The 17,536-nt window shown below is 36.9% G+C and overlaps 1 protein-coding gene across 13 annotated transcripts in view; it reads right to left on the bottom strand.

Annotated features, from left to right (window-relative positions):
• The window catches only part of IPCEF1 (interaction protein for cytohesin exchange factors 1), a 169,044-nt gene that overhangs the window by 105,642 nt on the left and 45,866 nt on the right, over positions 1-17,536 (bottom strand). For 11 of the 13 annotated variants that reach the window (XM_014828863.3, XM_070486746.1, XM_014828866.3 and 8 more), the window contains one exon: positions 882-925. The exons of the other annotated variants lie outside the window; for them this stretch is intronic. Coding sequence is in view for 3 of the 11 variants with exons in the window: in XM_070486473.1 (XP_070342574.1) it covers positions 882-925 (44 nt within the window). In the remaining 8 variants the exon portion in view is untranslated. The remainder of the gene's footprint in view (positions 1-881; positions 926-17,536) is intronic. 13 annotated transcript variants of the gene reach the window in all.

Genomic DNA, 17,536 nt, shown 5'->3' with positions numbered 1-17,536 from the left:
CATACTGGGGAGAATAGTGATTATTATTATTATTGTTTGGCTCATAGAAAAATAATAGCATTTAAATTAATACGCTAATATTTTCTGAAAATTTACCAGAATTTCAGTTATATCCATAGAGTCACAAAAGATGTGTCCTTGATAGATGGCTGTGAAAAAAACATGTCCCTTGCATTCTCCAGCAAGTTTAGAATTGTATTTCATCTTAAAAAAGAGTTAAACCAAAAAAGAGGTGGATGTCCTAGTCAGGAGCTAAAACATAAGTCTTTTTAAATCATTTTATATTAATAGAAACTCAAAGGAATTTGGGAAGAATTACATGCATATTCAAAGAACTCCAATCTGGTCTAGATCATTTAGTGATGAAATTTAAAGGTGGAAATATCTTAAAATTGCTTTACTTTTATATTATAATTATTAAATATAAATATTTTATTTTAATTATTAGTAAATTTAGATCAGTAAGTGTCCCATTTCTAGAGAATTCCATTTACATCTGGGCTTCTAAATACACAATTACTTACAAAATAGATTCTTCACATATTTATAGTTCTACGGTACTTTCATAGTTATGGTATGCTCCTCATCACCGAGGAGCTCAACAAAGATAATTCCGTAAGTAAACTTCTTTACTAAACAACTCTACCACTGAAAAGTTATTACTACCAAGAATCCATTTTCAAGGGAAATCCAGAGGGCCAAATATAGTTGCTTATTTATCAATACTATTAGCTTCCCTCTGCACTAATCCTAGCCTAGGGCTAAACATACCTAGGCTATTATAATTTGATTCACAAATTGCGATAACAAAGTAGAGTGCTGGCCCTCCAGGTCATAAATATCACTAAAAGGGAGAATTTTGAGGAATATCAATTACTTACCAAAAAGCTGTGTGCTTCCTCCTTCCAGTGCTGTTGTTTCCGATCTGTACAAAAAAAAGACAAGACAAGGGGTCAGGAGACTTCTGCCTGGACTCAACTGCCCAGGAGGAAGTCAGAATCCTACCATATCAACCTCAAGAAGAGGCAACAAAACAATAACGTGGTCCTTGTGGCAACTGCCCTGTGTCTTGCCTGGAGATGAGACAGGAAGTTCTATCTCATAGGAAAGAAGATGAACTGGGTAGTAAATGAGCAGGAAATCATTAAACTGAGATCCCCTGGAATTGAATGTTTTCTAAAAGATACAGCGAAAAAAATGTTCTAACCTCATTGAACACTCCTCAAGATACATTTTTACTTTGCTTTTAAATACTTTGAAAGATGTGTACATGAATTTAGAACTTCCATCTGTTTTCTTAGAATTTTGCCAGTTGGAAAACGCCGCAAGTTAGTAACAATAACCTCACTTATTGCCCAAGTTGTAAGTCAAAAACATCAGATTTTTTAAAGACAATATTTTTAGAGAAGTTTTAGGTTTACAGTAAAATTGAGAGGAAGGTACAGAGATTTCCCAAATACATCCTGCCCCCACAAATGCATAGCCTCCGCCATTATCAACATCACTCACCAGAATGGTACATTTTTTTTTTATCAAAGATGAACTTACATTGATACATCATAATTACCCAAAGTCCATAGTTTACCTTAGGGTTCACTCTTGATGTTGCACAATCTATGTGTATGTACAAATGTATAATGGCATATATCCATCATTATAATATCATACATACTATTCTCACCACCCTAAAAATCCTCTGTGCTCTGCCTATACATGTCTTTCACCCTCACCCCCAGCCCAGCAATCACTGATCTTTTTATCTTCTCTGTAATTTTGCCTGTCTCAGGATATCTGATAGTTGGACTCATACAGTATGTAGCCTTCTCAGATTGATTTCTTTCACTTAGTAATATGCATTAAAGTTTCCTTCACATCTTGTCATGGAATGATAGCTAATTTCATTTTAGCACTAAATAATATTGCATTGTCTGAATGTACCACAGTTTATATATCCATTCATCTACAGAAGGATATCTTGGTTCCTTCCAAGTTTTGATAATTATGAATAAAGCTGCTATAAACACCCATGTGCAGATTTTTGTGTGGACATAAGTTTTCAACTCCTTTGGGTAAATACCAAGGAGCATGATTGCTGAACTGCATGGTAGGATCATGTTTAGTTTTTTAAGAAACCACCAAACTGTCTTCCAATGTGGCTGTACCATTTTGCATTCCCACCAGCAATGAGTGAGAGCTCCTATTGCTCCAAATGCTCACCAGCATTTGGTGTTGTCAGTGTTCCAGATTTTGGCCATTCTAATAGTTTAGTGGTATCACATTTTGTTTTAATTTGCCCTTCTCTGATGGCATATGATGTGTAGCATATTTTCATATGCTTATTTCCCATCTGTATACTTTCTTTGGTGAAGTATCTGTTAAACTCTTTGGCCCGTTTTTTAATCAGGTTGTTTTTCTTATTGTTGAGTTCTAAGAATTCATTGTATATTTTGGATAACAGTCCTTTATCAGATGTATGTGTCTTTTTTTTTTAAAGATTTGCATCTGAGCTAACAACTGTTGCCAATCTTCTTTTTTTCCCCCTGTTTTTTCTCCCCCAATCCTCACAGTACATAGTTGTATATTTTTAGTTGTGGCTCCTCCTAGTTGTGGCATGTGGGACGCCACCTCAACATGGCCTGATGAGCGGTGCCATGTCTTCACCCAAAATCTGAACCAGTGAAACCTCGGGCTGCAGAAGGCAGAGTGCACAAACTTAACCACTCAGCCATGGGGCCGACCACCCAGATGTATCTTTGGAAAATACTTTCTCCCAGTCTGTGGCTTATCTTATCATTGTCTTGATATTGTCTTCTGCAGAGCAGAAGTTTTTAATTTTAACAAAGTCCAGCTTATCAGTTATTTCTTTCATGGATCATGTCTCCAATGTTGTATCTAAAAAGGTTTTCTTGATCTCATGTCAAGATGGCAGTGTAGATGGACTCTGAACTCACTTCCTCCCATGGACACAACAAATTTGCAATTACTCTTGGAATAATTATCCCTGAGAGAGAACTGAAAACTGGATAAAAAGAACCCCCACAAGAAGGGACAGTACTGACTGAGGTGGAAGAGGCAGAAACTCCTTTCTGGAGAGAAAAAAATCACCTTTGACCCACAGCACTTCACAGCCAGCCAAGAGCATTCTTAAGGTATGAAGCCTTCCCTGGAGAAGCAGGGGAGCTGAGCAGGAGAGCTTTACCACAGTAAGTTGCTTTTGGACTCAACATGATCGAGACAAGTGTCATAATAACTGGGTTTGCTGGCTATTAACAACAATGGAGGAATACTCCCAGAAAACCTATTGGACATAGAGGGAGAAAGCCTGCTCTTAAAGGGCCCATGCACAAATTCACCCATTTCGGAAAGCAACCTAAAATCAGCAGGAAGAAAAGCGCACAATCCTTTGGTGAAAGAGACTCATTTGATAAGCTGTGGGCATATCTCTGTGAGTGGGGAGACCTCCCCAGGCTGGGATGACCTCCACAGGGACTGAGACATTGGCAGCAGCCATTATTGTGACCTTGTACAGGCCTGCTGACACAGACACTGGCAGATGTCACTGAGTTATTCCCCTGGCCTGTTACCACAGGAGTCTGCCCCAGCCACTACAGCACTGATTTAATTCAGCTCAGCTAGGGCAGGCAGCCCACCCTAGGGACTGGGCCCACCCAACAGCAAGCCCTTGGGCAAGTTGTGGACCCACATAGGTGAGGTGCCTGGAACCTCTGCAGCCAGGCAAGTGGGTCCACCTCTGCAGGGAAGGACATGTGCAAGGTGTGGGCCTGTGTTGGTGGAGTGTGTGGGGCCTCTGCAGCAAGGTGACTGAGTCAGCTTCAGTAGGTTGGGGCATGCACATGGGGTAGGACTGTGCTGACAGGGCGTGTGGCCCTGTGGGTTGTGGGGCTTATCAGCTGCAGGAGACTTCTGCTTCTCAAACAGTCAGATAGGGGATTGGCCCCACCTTCAAAAGACTGAAACAATTGGGTTCTCCCATGCCTGGGGCTGGCCCCACTCAGCTGCCCTCCTGAGAGAGCTAAGAACAGCATTGCAGGCTGGAGGCCTATAGCAATTGTAAGCCCCTGAGCCTAGCAAGCAGCCTCAGTGGGGGTCTACTCACTTAACAGAAAAACTGCAAGAGGAATGTGTTATTAGACCTTGCAGCCAACTACACTGGGGCTCTTCATGCATGATAAAGTGACTGAAGGGACCAGAGCAGCCATAGGCATCTGAGCATTACAATAAGCCAGCCAGGGGGACAGTCTAGCCTCCCTGGGCACCTTCAGCAAGAGCAACCCTGCCACAACAGAAGGACACACATAGCCCACACAGGGGACACTCCTAGAACATTTGGAACTGGTGACAAGAGGGAAGCACACTGCTGGGCCTCATAAGGCATCTCTTACATAAGGCCACATCTCCAAGAACGGGAGACCTAGCTGACCTACCTAATACATAGATATAAGCACACAGAAAGAGCAAAAATGAGGAGACAAAGGAATACATTCCAAATAACGGAATAGGACAAAACCTCAGAAAAAGAACTAAACAAAACAGAGATAAACAATCTACCTGACAAAGAGGACAAATTAACAGTCATAAGGATGCTCACTGATCTTGGGAGAAGAATGAATGAACTCAGTGAGAACTTCAACAAAGAATTGGAAAATATAAAAGAGAACCAATCAGAAATGTAGAATACAAAACTGGAAATGAAAAATTCACTAGAGGGACTCAATAACAGAGCAGATGATACAGAAGAATGTATCAGCAATCTGGAAAAAAGACTAGAGGAAATCACCCAACATGAACAAATAAAAGAAAAAAGAATTAAGGAAAACAAGGACAGTCTAAGGGACCCTGGGACTGGGACAACATCAAGTGCACTAGCATCAGTATTATAGTTGTCTCAGAAGGAGAAGAGAGAGACAAGGGGCAGAGAATCTATTTGAAGAAATAATAGCTGGAAACTTTCCTAACCTAAGGAAGGAAACAGACATCCAGGTACAGGAAGTTCAGAGAGCACCAAACAAGATAAACCCAAAGAGGTCAACACCAAGACACGTTATAATTAAAATGTTACGAGTTAAAGATAAAGAGAGAACCCTAAAAGCTACAAGAGAAAGGCAACAAGTTACATATGAAGTAAACCCCATAATGCTATCGGCTGTCTTCTTAGCAGAAACCTTACGGACTAGAAAGGAGTGGCATGACATATTTAAAATGCTGAAAGGAAAAAACCTATAGCCAAGAATACGCTACCTGGCAAGGTTATCATTCAGAATCGAAGGAGAGATACAGGATTTCCTAGACAAGCAAAAACTAAAGGAAGTTATCACCAAGAAACCAGTCTTACAAGAAATGCTAAAGGGAATTATTTAAGTGGAAAAGAAAAGACCACAAATAGTAATAAGAAAATTATTTTTTTAAAAAAAGCAATAAAATCACTGGTAAAGGCAAGTATACAGCAAATGTAGCAAAGCGACCACCTATGAAGCTAAGATGAAAGTCAAAAGACAAAAGTACTAAAATTATGTATTTCCATGACAAGAGGTAAAGGATACAAATGCACAAAAAAGAGGTAACATACGATATCAAAAATATAAAATGTGGGAGGAGAGGAGTAAAAGAGTAGAGCTTTTAGCAAGAGGTCAAACTTAAGAGACTGTCAACTTAATATAGATTGCTATATCTGTAGGTTATTATATATGAACCTCATGGTAATCACAAACCAGAAACCTATAAAAAAAACAAAAAACAAAAAAAATTAAGAGAAAGGAACCCAAACATAATACTAAAGAAAACCATCAAACCACAAGGGAAGACAGCAAGAGAAGAAGAAAGGAACAGAGAACTAAAAGACCCAGAAAGAAAGTAACAAAGTGCCAATAAATGCATTCTTATCAATAGCTGCTTTAGATGTCAATGGACTAAATACTCCAATCAAAAGGCATAGAGTATCTGATTAGATAAAAAATCAAGGACTATATATATGCTGAGTACAAGAGACACACATCAGACCTAAAGACACTCGCAAACTGAAAGTGAAGGGATGGAAAAAGATACTCCATGCAATTGGCAAAGAAAAGAAAGCTGGGGTAGCAATACTCATATCAGACAAAATAGACTTTAAAACAAAAACTGTAACAAGAGACAAAGAAGGGCACTACATAATGATAAAGGGAAGGATCCAACAAGAAAATATAACACTTGTAAATATCTATGCATCCAACACAGGAGCACCTAAATTTATAAAGCAATTATTAACAGACGTAAAAGGAGAAATAGACAGCAACACAATAATACTAGGGGATTTCAACACTCTATTTACACCAACGGATAGATCATCCAAACAGAAGATCAATAAGGAAACATTGGCTTTTAAATGGCACATTAGACCAGATGGACTTAGTAGATATTCACAGAACATTTCATCCAAAAACCACAGAATATACATTCTTTTCAAACGCCCATGGAACATTCTCCAGGATTGATCACATATTAGGCCACAAAACAAGTCTCAATAAATTTAAGAAGACTGAAATAATACTAAGCATCTTTTCTGACTACAATGGTATGAAACTAGAAATCAACTGTAGGAAGAAAATCGGAAAAGTCACAAAAATGTGGAGATTAAACAAAATGCTACTGAACAACAATTGGGTCAATGAAGAAATCAAAGGAGAAATCAAAAAATACATGGAGACAAATGAAAATGAAAATACGACATGTCAAAATTTATGAGATACAGAAAAAGCAGTTCTAAGAGGGAAGTTTATATCAATACAGGCCTACCTCAACAAACAAGAAAAACCTCAAACTATCTAACAGTGCACCTAAAGGAATTGGAAAAAGAAGAGCAAGCAAAGCCCAAAATCAGTAGAAGTAAGGAAATAATAAAAATCAGAGCAGCAATAAATGAAATAGAGACTAAACAAAAAATAGAGAAAAATAAATGAAACAAAGAGCTGGTTCTTTGAAAAGATCAACAAAATTGACAAGCCTTTAGCTAGACTCACCAAGAAAAAAACAGAGAAGGCTCAAATAAATAAAATTAGAAATGAAAGAGAAGAAATTATAACAGATATCTCAGAAATACAAAAGATTACAAGAGAATACCACAAAAAGCTACATGACAACAAACTGGATAATCTAGAGGAAATGGATAAATTCTCAGAATCATACAACCTACCAAAAGTGAATCAAGAAAAAATAGAGAACTTGGATGGACAAATCACCAGCAAGGAGACCACAGTAATCAAAAACCTCTCCAAAAATAAATGTCCAGGACCAGATGGCTTCCTTGGTAAATTCTACCAAACATTCAAAGAAGACTTATTACCTATCCTTCTCAAACTCTTACAAAAAATTGGAGAGGAAAAGAAGCTTCCTAACTCATTCTGCAAAGCCAACATTACCCTCATGCCAAAACCACACAAGGACAACACAAAAAAAGAAAATTATAGGCCAATATCACTGATGAACATCAATGCAAAAATCCTCAACAAAATACTAGCAAATCAAGTAAAATACATTAAAAAGATCACACACCGTCATCAAGTGGGATTTATTCCAGGGATACAGAGATGGTTTGACATCCACAAATCAATCACTGTGATACACCACGTTAATAAAATGAAGAATAAAAAACTCATGATCATCTCAATAGATGCAAAGAAAGCATTTGATAAGACACAGGATCAATTTGTCATTAAAAAAAAATCTCTCAATAAAATGGCTGAAGGAGGAAACATAATAAAGGCTATATTTGACAAACCCACAGCCAACATCATACTTAACAGTGAAAAAATGAAAGCCATCCCTCTGAGAACAGGAACAAGATAAGGGTGCTCACTCTCACCACTCTTATTCAACACAGTACTGGAGATTTTGACCAGAGAAATCAGGCAAGTAAAAGAAATAAAAGGGATCCAAATTGGAAAGGAAGAAATGACACTGCCACTATTTGTAGATGACATGATTTTATATATAGAAAACCATAAAGAATGCACCAAAAAACTTTTAGAAATAATACACGAATGCAGTAAAGTTGCAGGATACAAAATCAACATACGAAAGTCAGTTGTGTTTCTATCTATTAATAATTAAGTAGCAGAAAGAGAAATTAAGAATACAATCCCATTTATAATTGCAACAAAAAGAATAAAATACCTAGGAATAAACTTAAGCAAAGGGGTGAAAGATCTGTACACTGAAAACTATAAAACATTATTGAAAGAAACTGAAGAAGACAAAAAGAAATGGAAAAATATTCCGTGCTCCTGGATTGGAAGAATTAACATAGTGAAAATGTCTGTACTTCCTATAGCTATCTACAGATTCAATGCAATCCATAACAAAGTTCTAACAATGTTTTTCACAGAAATAGAACAAAGAATCCTAAAATTTCTATGGAACAACAAAAGACTCTGAATAGCCAAAGGAATCTTGAGGAGAAAAGAACAAAGCTGGAGGTATCACACTCTCTGATTTCAAGATATACTATAAAGCTATAGTACTCAAAACAGCATGGTACTGGCACAAAAACAGACACACAGATCAACAGAAAAGAATCGAGAGCCCAGAAATAAACCCACACACCTATGGACAGCTAATTTTCAACAAGGGAGCCAAGAACACACAGTGAAGAAAGGGAAGTCTCTTCAATAAACGGTTTTGAAATTTGTGACCCATGGATGGATCTTGACAGCATTTTGTTAAGCGAAATACGTCAGAGGAAGAAAGTCAAATATCATATGATCTCACTCATAAATAGAAGATAAAAACAATGACAAACAAACACATAGAGACAGAGATTGGATTGGTGGTTACCAGAGGGAAAGAGGGCGGGAGGAGGGGAAAGGGGTGACTAGGCGCACGTGTGTGGTGATGGAGTGTAATTAGCTATTGCGAGGTAATCTACACAGAAATTGAAATATAATTATGTACACCTGAAACTTATATAATATTACAAATCAATGTTACTGCAATAAAATAATTAATTAATTAATTAATTAATTAGAAAGGTTTTCTCCTATGTTATCTTCTAGGAGTTTTATAGTTTTGTGTTTTACATTTAGGTCTATGATCCATTTTGAGTTCATTTTTGTGAAAGGTGTAAGGTCTGTGTCTAGATTCATTTTTTTGCACATGGATCTCCAGTTGTTCCAGTACAATTTGTTGAAGAAACTATCTTTGCTCCATTATATTGCCTTTGCTCCTCTATAAAGATCAATTGACTATATTTATAGGGATCTATTTCTGGGCTCTATTATGTTACATTGATCTATTTATCTATTCTTTTACCAATACCACACTGTCTTGATTACCGGAGCTTTATTCTATCTTGAAATTGGGTAGCATTAGTCTTCCAACTTTGTTCTTCTCCTTCAATATTGTGTTGTCTATCCTGAGTCTCTTGTCTGTCCATATAAACTTTATAATCAGTTTGCTGTTACTCATAAATAACTTGCTGAGATTTTGGTTGGGATTGTAGTGAATGTACAGGTAAAGTTGACAATATTGAATCTTCCTATCCGTGACCAGGAAATATCTCTTCATTTATTTAGTGCTTCTTTGATTTCATTCAAAAGAATTTTGTAGTTTGCTTCATTATAGACCTTGTATATATTTTGTTAGATTTATAACTAAATATTTCATTTTGAAGGGTACTAATGTAAATGGTAATTTTTTTATTTCAAATTCCACGTTCATCATTGGGATGCAGAAAAGCAATTGACTTTTGTATATTAGCTGTATCCTGCAAACTTGTTATAATCACTATTAATGCCCAGAGCTTTTTTGTTGATCTTTTGGATTTTCAACATAGATGATCATGTCATCCACGAACAAAGACAATTTGGTGTCTTCCTTCCCAATCCATATTATTTCCTTTTCTTGCCTTACTGCATTAGCTAGAACTCCTAGTATGATGTTGAAAAGGAGTAGTGAAAGAAGACATCCTTGCCTTGTTCCTTATCTTAGTGGGAAAGCTTTGAGTTTCTCACCATTAAGTACGACGTCAGGTGTAGGTTTTTTGTAGATAGTCTTTACCAATTTGAGAAAGTTCCCCTCTCTTCCTAGTTTACTGAGAGTTTTTATCATGAATGGATATTGGATTTTGTCAAAGGCTTCTTCTGCATCTATTGATATGATCATGTGATTTTTCTTTATTAGTCTGTTGATGTGATAGATTACATTACTTGATTTCCAAATGTTGAACCAGCCTTGGATACCTGAGATACATCTACTTCATCGCGGTGTATAATTCTTTTTATACTTTTTGGATTCAATTTGCTAATATTTTGTTGAGGATTTTTGGATCTACATTCATAAGAGATATTGGTCTATAGTTTTCTGTTCTTTTAGTGTCTTTGTCTGGTTTTGATGTTAGGGTAATACTGGCTTCATAGAATGAGTTAAGAAGTAGTCCCTCTGCTTCTATCCTCTGAAAAAGATTGCAAAGAATTGGTATAATTTCTTTCTTCACTGTTTGGTAGAATTCACCAGTGAACCTATCTGGACCTGGTGCTTTCTGTTTTCAAAGGTTATTCATTATTGATTCAATTTATTTAATAAATATAGACCTATTTAGATCATCTATTTTTTCTTGTGGGAGTTTTAGCAGATTGTGTCTTTCAAGGAATTGGTCCATTTCACCTAGGTTATCAAATTTGTGGGCATAGAGCTGTTCATAGTATTCCTTTACTATCCTTTTAATTTGCATGGGATCTGTAGTGATGTCCCCTCTCTCGTTTCTAATATTAGTAATTTGTGACCTCTCTCTTTTATTTCTTAGTTACCCTGACCAGAGGCTTATTGATTTTATTGACCTTCTTAAAGAATCAGCTTTTAGTTTTGTTGTTTTTTCTCTGTTTCTTCCCTGTTTTGAATTTGATTGATTTCTGCTCTAATTCTTCCTTTCCTTCTATTTACTGTGGATTTAACTTCCTCTTCTTTTTCTAGTTTCCTAAAATGGAAACTTAGATTATTAATATTAGATCTTTCTTCTTTTCTAATATGTTCCTTCAGTGCTATAAATTTCCCTGAAGCATTGCTTTTACTGCAAGGTTCTTTTTTAAACCCATATGTTTCTATCTGACAGTAAAATGAGATGGTAGAAAAACATGATCTGCTAAGGGCACATTTCAAGTAGGTCTGTTTTTCAATAACTCAACTATTTTGAGTATTTGGGTTTTCTTAATTTTTTGAATTTTTCTCCAACTTTTTATTTTTAATTTTTATTTATTTATTTATTTATTTTAAAGATTTTATTTTTTTTCCTTTTTCTCCCCAAAGCCCCCTGGTACGTAGTTGTATATTCTTTGTTGTGGGTCCTTCTAGTTGTGGCATGTGGGATGCTGCCTCAGCGTGGTTTGATGAGCAGTGCCATGTCTGCACCCAGGACTCGAACCAACGAAACACTGGGCTGCCTGCAGCGGAGCATGCGAACTTAACCACTCGGCCATGGGGCCAGCCCCCATCAACTTTTTATTTTTGAAATGTTCAAAACTATGGAAAGCTGCAAAAAAATAGTTAACAATGAATATCTGGATAGCATTAATCTATATTCCCAAATTATTACCATTTCGCCACATTTACTTACTCTCTCTGTCTCTACAGATTTTTTGCCTAGCCATTTGAGAACTAGTTGTAGACATAAAGATGTCTCATTCCTAAATACTTTAGCATGCACCTCCTAAAAACAAATATCCTACCATAATTACATAAGAATGATCACACTTAGGAAATTTTAAGTGATACAATACAATTACGTAATATACAATTCAAATTTCCCCAATTGTCTCGATAATATCCTTTTCAGTCTGTGGAATTTATATTTTATTTTAAATCCAGGGTCCAGTCAAGGTTCACCATTGCATATATTGTCATGTTTATATAGTTCCTTTTGTCTTTGATGATTAATGTTTTTGTAGAGCCCAGGCCAGTTGCTTTGCATAATGTCCCTCAAATTGGATTTGTTTAATTGTTCCCTCACAATTAGACTTGAGTTAAACATTTTTGGCAGAGGTACACAACTGAGGTTGGAATGCTTTCCTTCTTATTACACATTAGAAAAAGCTCAAAATATGCCGGATTAGTGTTTTCTTTCAATCACTTAATGACACTGAGTGATTGCCTCCTATAAAGTAAATTTAGTGCCACAGTTTGCAGTTTACAAAATGCTTTCGCATGGATTAATTTATTCGATTTGCACAAGAACCCCATGAGGTATGCATTTTTAATCAACTTTTCTTTTTGAATGGAAATTCATCAAAATTTATATAAACAGTAAGACTGCTTCTGCGGCCAAAATTTGAGTATTTAAAGCTGTAAGTATCACACCAGAGTAAAAAGCCCTCTATTTTCATGTCAACTAAATCTAGGCTTTTTTTCTCTTCTACAAACTGCACTCCTTGTTGTCCAAACTTTGTGCCTTTTGGTTCTAGTTTTGTTAATATGTTAAATTACAGGGTAATGTGATATTATGCTTTATCTGAACATTTTCCAACTATAATGATTTGAAATTGTAATAGTAAAATCATAAATAATGCAAAAGTAGGTGAATGTTAGCTGTATTGAATGCCAAGTAATTAGCTTTTGTTCACGTTTATATCTTTGCATTTGGTGCACGTAGTTGTATAGCAGCTTTTCCTTTCTCCCTAGGACAAAATTTTATGTCACTTCCTTCTACTTCCCAAAAGAATGAAAACAGCATTGTTTCATGATGTAGTAATCAACATTTTACAGGAACTTCTTACCATATTAAATTAGTTTTTTTTTAAATTTTCTTTTTACCCTTGGACCTCACAATCCTAGTATTGTTTAGTTTAGGGTCAAGACAAGACAAGTTTGGGTATCAGTGTTTGTAACTTGATTCACAACCAATAGCATGAATCTCTAAGTAGACATTCCAGCCAGAAAGAGCACAAATAGGTTTCTCCATCTTACAAGTCAAGGGTGTTGATGGGGGTGAAAGCTAGACAACTTTTATAGCATTACTCACATTTAAAAAGCAACAATGCCTATGTAAGGGCGAATGCAGATGCTTACCTGGGTGGTACTCAGATTCAAATATACTATCTAAATCATTTCGAGTTTGGAAAGATCTTGAAGAAATAGGGTGCTATTTTCCACTGATAAAAACCACATTGCCACCTCTACAAAGCCTCAAGCTAAGAAGACAGATCAAGACCCATTTGCTCCTTCATCCATGTACAATTTTCCTAACACTCAGTGATTTGAATATCTCATTTCAAAGTAAAAGAGTAATTTCAAATGCCTGAATAATGAGTGTGAAATTATTGCCCTTGTCCAGTGTTCAATTTCCTAAGGAAGCAGAGACAGAATCCTGAAAATACCCAAAGATGGAACAAAACTCTCTTTTCAACTATCACAGAGTTCTGCAAGTATAACATCATTTTGTTTTAAATTGGTATATTATGCACCCCCTTAAAAGAAAAATCTGTATTTTAATCCTAGGAAAAGCATTATTCTTATTCTTCATTGGAATTAATTTTCTAGGCCAAATACAGTAAAGGAAACTGCATTTGATGATTATGCCTTGAACATATAAATTGTAGCCAGACAGAAAGACTGATGAAGAATGTTTCAGCTATGAAGTCTTTAATAGAACATGAATCATTCATTTTTTTCCCCAATCCTCAACAGTGTCCTATTATCTTCAAATAACAATAAGAGAGGCTGCCTGCAGTTAATCACTGTAATTTCCTAAGAAATAAAGACTGATGTCTATTGAAAATTATTCCAATTATGTCTTTGAAAATGAGTTCAAAACTGTTAAAATTACTACTTTCAATACTATATTAACCTCCACCAAGTGTTATTAGTTTTTCTCACAATCTTCCTAAAGCAAAAGATGACATTAGTGCCCAATTTTTTTATTTGGTAAAAAATCAACTTTGAGAGGCCACAATTGTTTTTAAAATTTTGCTCAAGTTTGATCCACTTAAGGTTTAATCTAACCCTTTTCTAATACATCCTGAAAAGCAATTTCTCTGCTTAAATAAAAAACATGGCCTAAATCCATTTTATTGCATCACATAAAATCAATCTTTGTAACCACTTGAAAATAAGTAGAAGATAAGTAGAGAGAAGGGATCTCACAAAAACCATGATGAAAAAACATTTATTAAGCTCTGATTATTACTTAATTTGCATAGGCACGTGCTAAATGCTATACACGTGTGAATCATTCAATTTTCACAACAGCCCTATAAAGTTGGTGCTGTCTGTATTCCCATTTTACAGATGAGGACTACTGCCCTGAAATCTGTCACTCTGGCTGGCGACCTCTGCTCTGAGGACAGCTGCCACTCTACTCCTCATAGCTGGCAGCCTATGCTGCCCCCAACCTCATCTAGCCACGCCCCCCCCACACACACACATACCTGTTTCTGATCATTACTTTGATGAGAACTCTACACAGTTACAGTTGCTTTCCTTTGACTATACTCTCTTCTTTCAGAACCCACAGGCGCTCTAGAAGAGGGACTGGGTGGGGAGGAGCAGAGGACAAGGAGGCTCTGTGTCAGAGATCTTTGAACCCACAACCATGCCTCCTCCCACCCTGCCAGACTTCTTCGCTCATCTTGGCTTTTGCCAGGAGCCCCATGGCTCTTGGACCCCATACAATGCACCTGGTCATGTCTCTGAGTCCTTTCTGAAGGGTGCGCCATTTACTGAATGTTCTCTGCCGGCAGGGCAGTGACTGACCCAGCTTTGACACACAGTGCCCATCAGCAATTGGTTGGCTGCAGCCTAACATTGCAGATCAAGTTGGCAGACCCTCCTCCTGACGCGGTTCAAAACACTATGTTCCAAATTATTAGCTATACGAAGGAGGCAAAATTCATGACTCTCAAGCTTTTCTGTTTTGATTCTTGATATGCTGTGAACTCTATATACATTTAATGAGGGTAAAGGGAAGCACAGGGAAAAAGAAAGGAAAGAAGAGGAAAATGAAGGAAAGAGGCTTTGGGGTGCGCAGTTTCGATGATGGTGTGTCATTGTAGGAACTTTGACCAGCCAGAGGGTGGCACAAGGCCAGGCCTGTGGGAGGTAGGGGAAGGGAGCTGCCATAGATGAGGATATAAAGAAGACAGGACAAGACTGAGAACAAAATTCACTTCACAGTTTTGCCACTGCCTACTCTGCTTCTCCCAGAGGCCAATATCACATCTTTTAGCCTCATTAGCCCTCCCTAAAGCTCTGCCACACTCCCTAGAAACTCCCATGAGTAGAGATTCATTTGTGTCAACTTTCTACACCTAGGAAAACTCTCCTTCTGTACTTCTCTGACAAAAATGCATATTCCATGTAAAATGCTCTTTACATGAATATCAGCGTCAATGGTTTTTGGTAAAGGAGAAGGAACATTAAAGTGAAAGAGGCTGACACACCAGCCCCATTCCCAATGTTGGGAGGGAGGAGTGGATTAGATGCAGATGCTAAATGTATATTATATAATGACACTTTCCTCTTCCCTTCCTCACTGTTCTAAAGTCACTGCATTTCCAGTTGTTTGGTCCTTCTTGCACAGAGCAGGCTTCTGAGTCACCACCCCTACCACAGGCATATTTTTAAACCCAAAGTGATATGCATGTCTGACAATGGTGCTGGCTATTGAGCGCTAGAAGGGACAAAGTATATACAGGATCTGTATTCACCATGTCCTTACTCAAAGCAACAATTATAGCATTCATTCCATTTTTTAGAAAATAAAGTTTTTGATATAAAAAATACATATTCACATTGTTGTAAACTTACAAAATGCAAAAGAAAAAAGTTAATAAAACAAAAACTACCCCTCATCCCCAAATCTATAGATACCCACTCTTAACCTGTGTAGTTCCTGCTCCATTTTCTTCTATTCATTTTGAAAACTTGTAACGTAACAAGGGGTATTCTATATATATAGCTTTGTGTCTACAAGGCCTAATCTTAGAGCTCTGCACAGATGGGGATTATAGCTAATATTTGAGCTCCCTGACAAGTCACATTGAGATTCTTTAATCACAGCAGAGGCCCTGGCATTCCACTAACTTTATCAGGCATGTATGAGATTTTGGACAGCACCCTAATGAGCTGCAATGCTCTGAAGAGCATTCTTTTCTTATCTCTGTCATTGAGCAGGAGGTCCTAGGACGCAGAACAATGTGAAAGTCCACATGCACATTTTCAGTGTTTGAAAACCAGTACATAAAGCACAGAAATCCTTTTGAGAACAAGACTAGCAACACTTCTAAGGCTCAGTGATTAGGGCAATCTCAAATATTTCATCATTTAAGATTTTTGTGTACTTTCAGGGAAAGAGCTCTATAAACAGCAGAATGCAGATTGTTTAAGTCAAAACTCACTGTTAATAGGAAAATGTAGGATTCAGAATCATCTGGCTCAGTTTTAGAGAATTACAAAAAGTTTTCTTAAGAAAAATTTTGAAGACGCATGAGAAAACAGATTGTAATGCTATTTCATATACACACTGCTTTGACTGAACAATTTCTCGAATTGTCACCAAAATGTCTTTTTAGAGTTGATTATAGAGAACTTCTCAATAATAACTTAAACTAGGTTTAAGCCAAGAGCTTAACCTTAACTTCTCAAACATTTCATGAGTTATTGTAGTCAATTATATAATCTCAAATCACGTGGACATTTTGAGTTGTTCATATAAGAAACAGACTGTGCCCAGTTAACTCAACTGAAAAATGACGCAAACCCAAAGAAAGCAAAAGAAATGGAGAGCAACGATCCTTTAGAGAATGAAGAACTATTAAAGGCCTCTTCTCCTTTCAATAGAGAATGAGTAATTCCTATTAAGGTTACCAGCATCAGCACCGCATACACACACACATACACGCCTACATGTGATCAGAGAGAGAAAGGATGCCAGTGCTTCTATTTGTCTCAGTGCTTCACCCCAGAATCTCTCAGGAAATCCTACTGTTTCTTTCACAGAAAGGTCATGAATCACTCATGCCTTAAAATATTGTCAGCACTTAGCCTCCTAAAAACTTGAACAGTCATTCCGCCCACAAGTGCTTCATGAGGCTGAGAACCTGCTCTATGCCCAATAATATGCCAGGTTCTAAGCAGTTGGGAGAAAAGACTAGGGGAGGTGTGCTGAGAGCCGGGGTTACTGGTTTCACTTTGGACTCAGGGCACACTTCCATTCAAAGAAAGAATCCTATACTTAAAAAAATTCTTCTGAAAATCGTGAATCTATACTATTCTAATTTATTTTCCCTCAGGAATTCTATGCCTGAATAGTTATTAAAATTCATCATTACTTAAAAATATTAAGTAATAAAATTATTTTTGTTATTTAATAACAAAATTATGTAAAAAATAAAAACCCATTTCTAGAATTGTTTTAAACCAATCGAATGGTCCATCACCTCACCATTCATTTTCTAAGGCCCCATGAAAGAAGGAGGTCATTGCTTCCACTGGTGTGTACAGTGTTTTTTATTCCCTCTCAGAAGGAAAGGACAGCTCCTGTCCGCCTCCAATAAAA

The sequence above is a fragment of the Equus asinus genome, chromosome 1 (genome assembly GCF_041296235.1).
Source record: "Equus asinus isolate D_3611 breed Donkey chromosome 1, EquAss-T2T_v2, whole genome shotgun sequence".
In the NCBI taxonomy this organism is placed as follows: Eukaryota; Metazoa; Chordata; class Mammalia; order Perissodactyla; family Equidae; genus Equus; species Equus asinus.
Note: the sequence above shows the minus strand (reverse complement) of the source record. Positions and strands in the feature narration are given on the sequence as shown.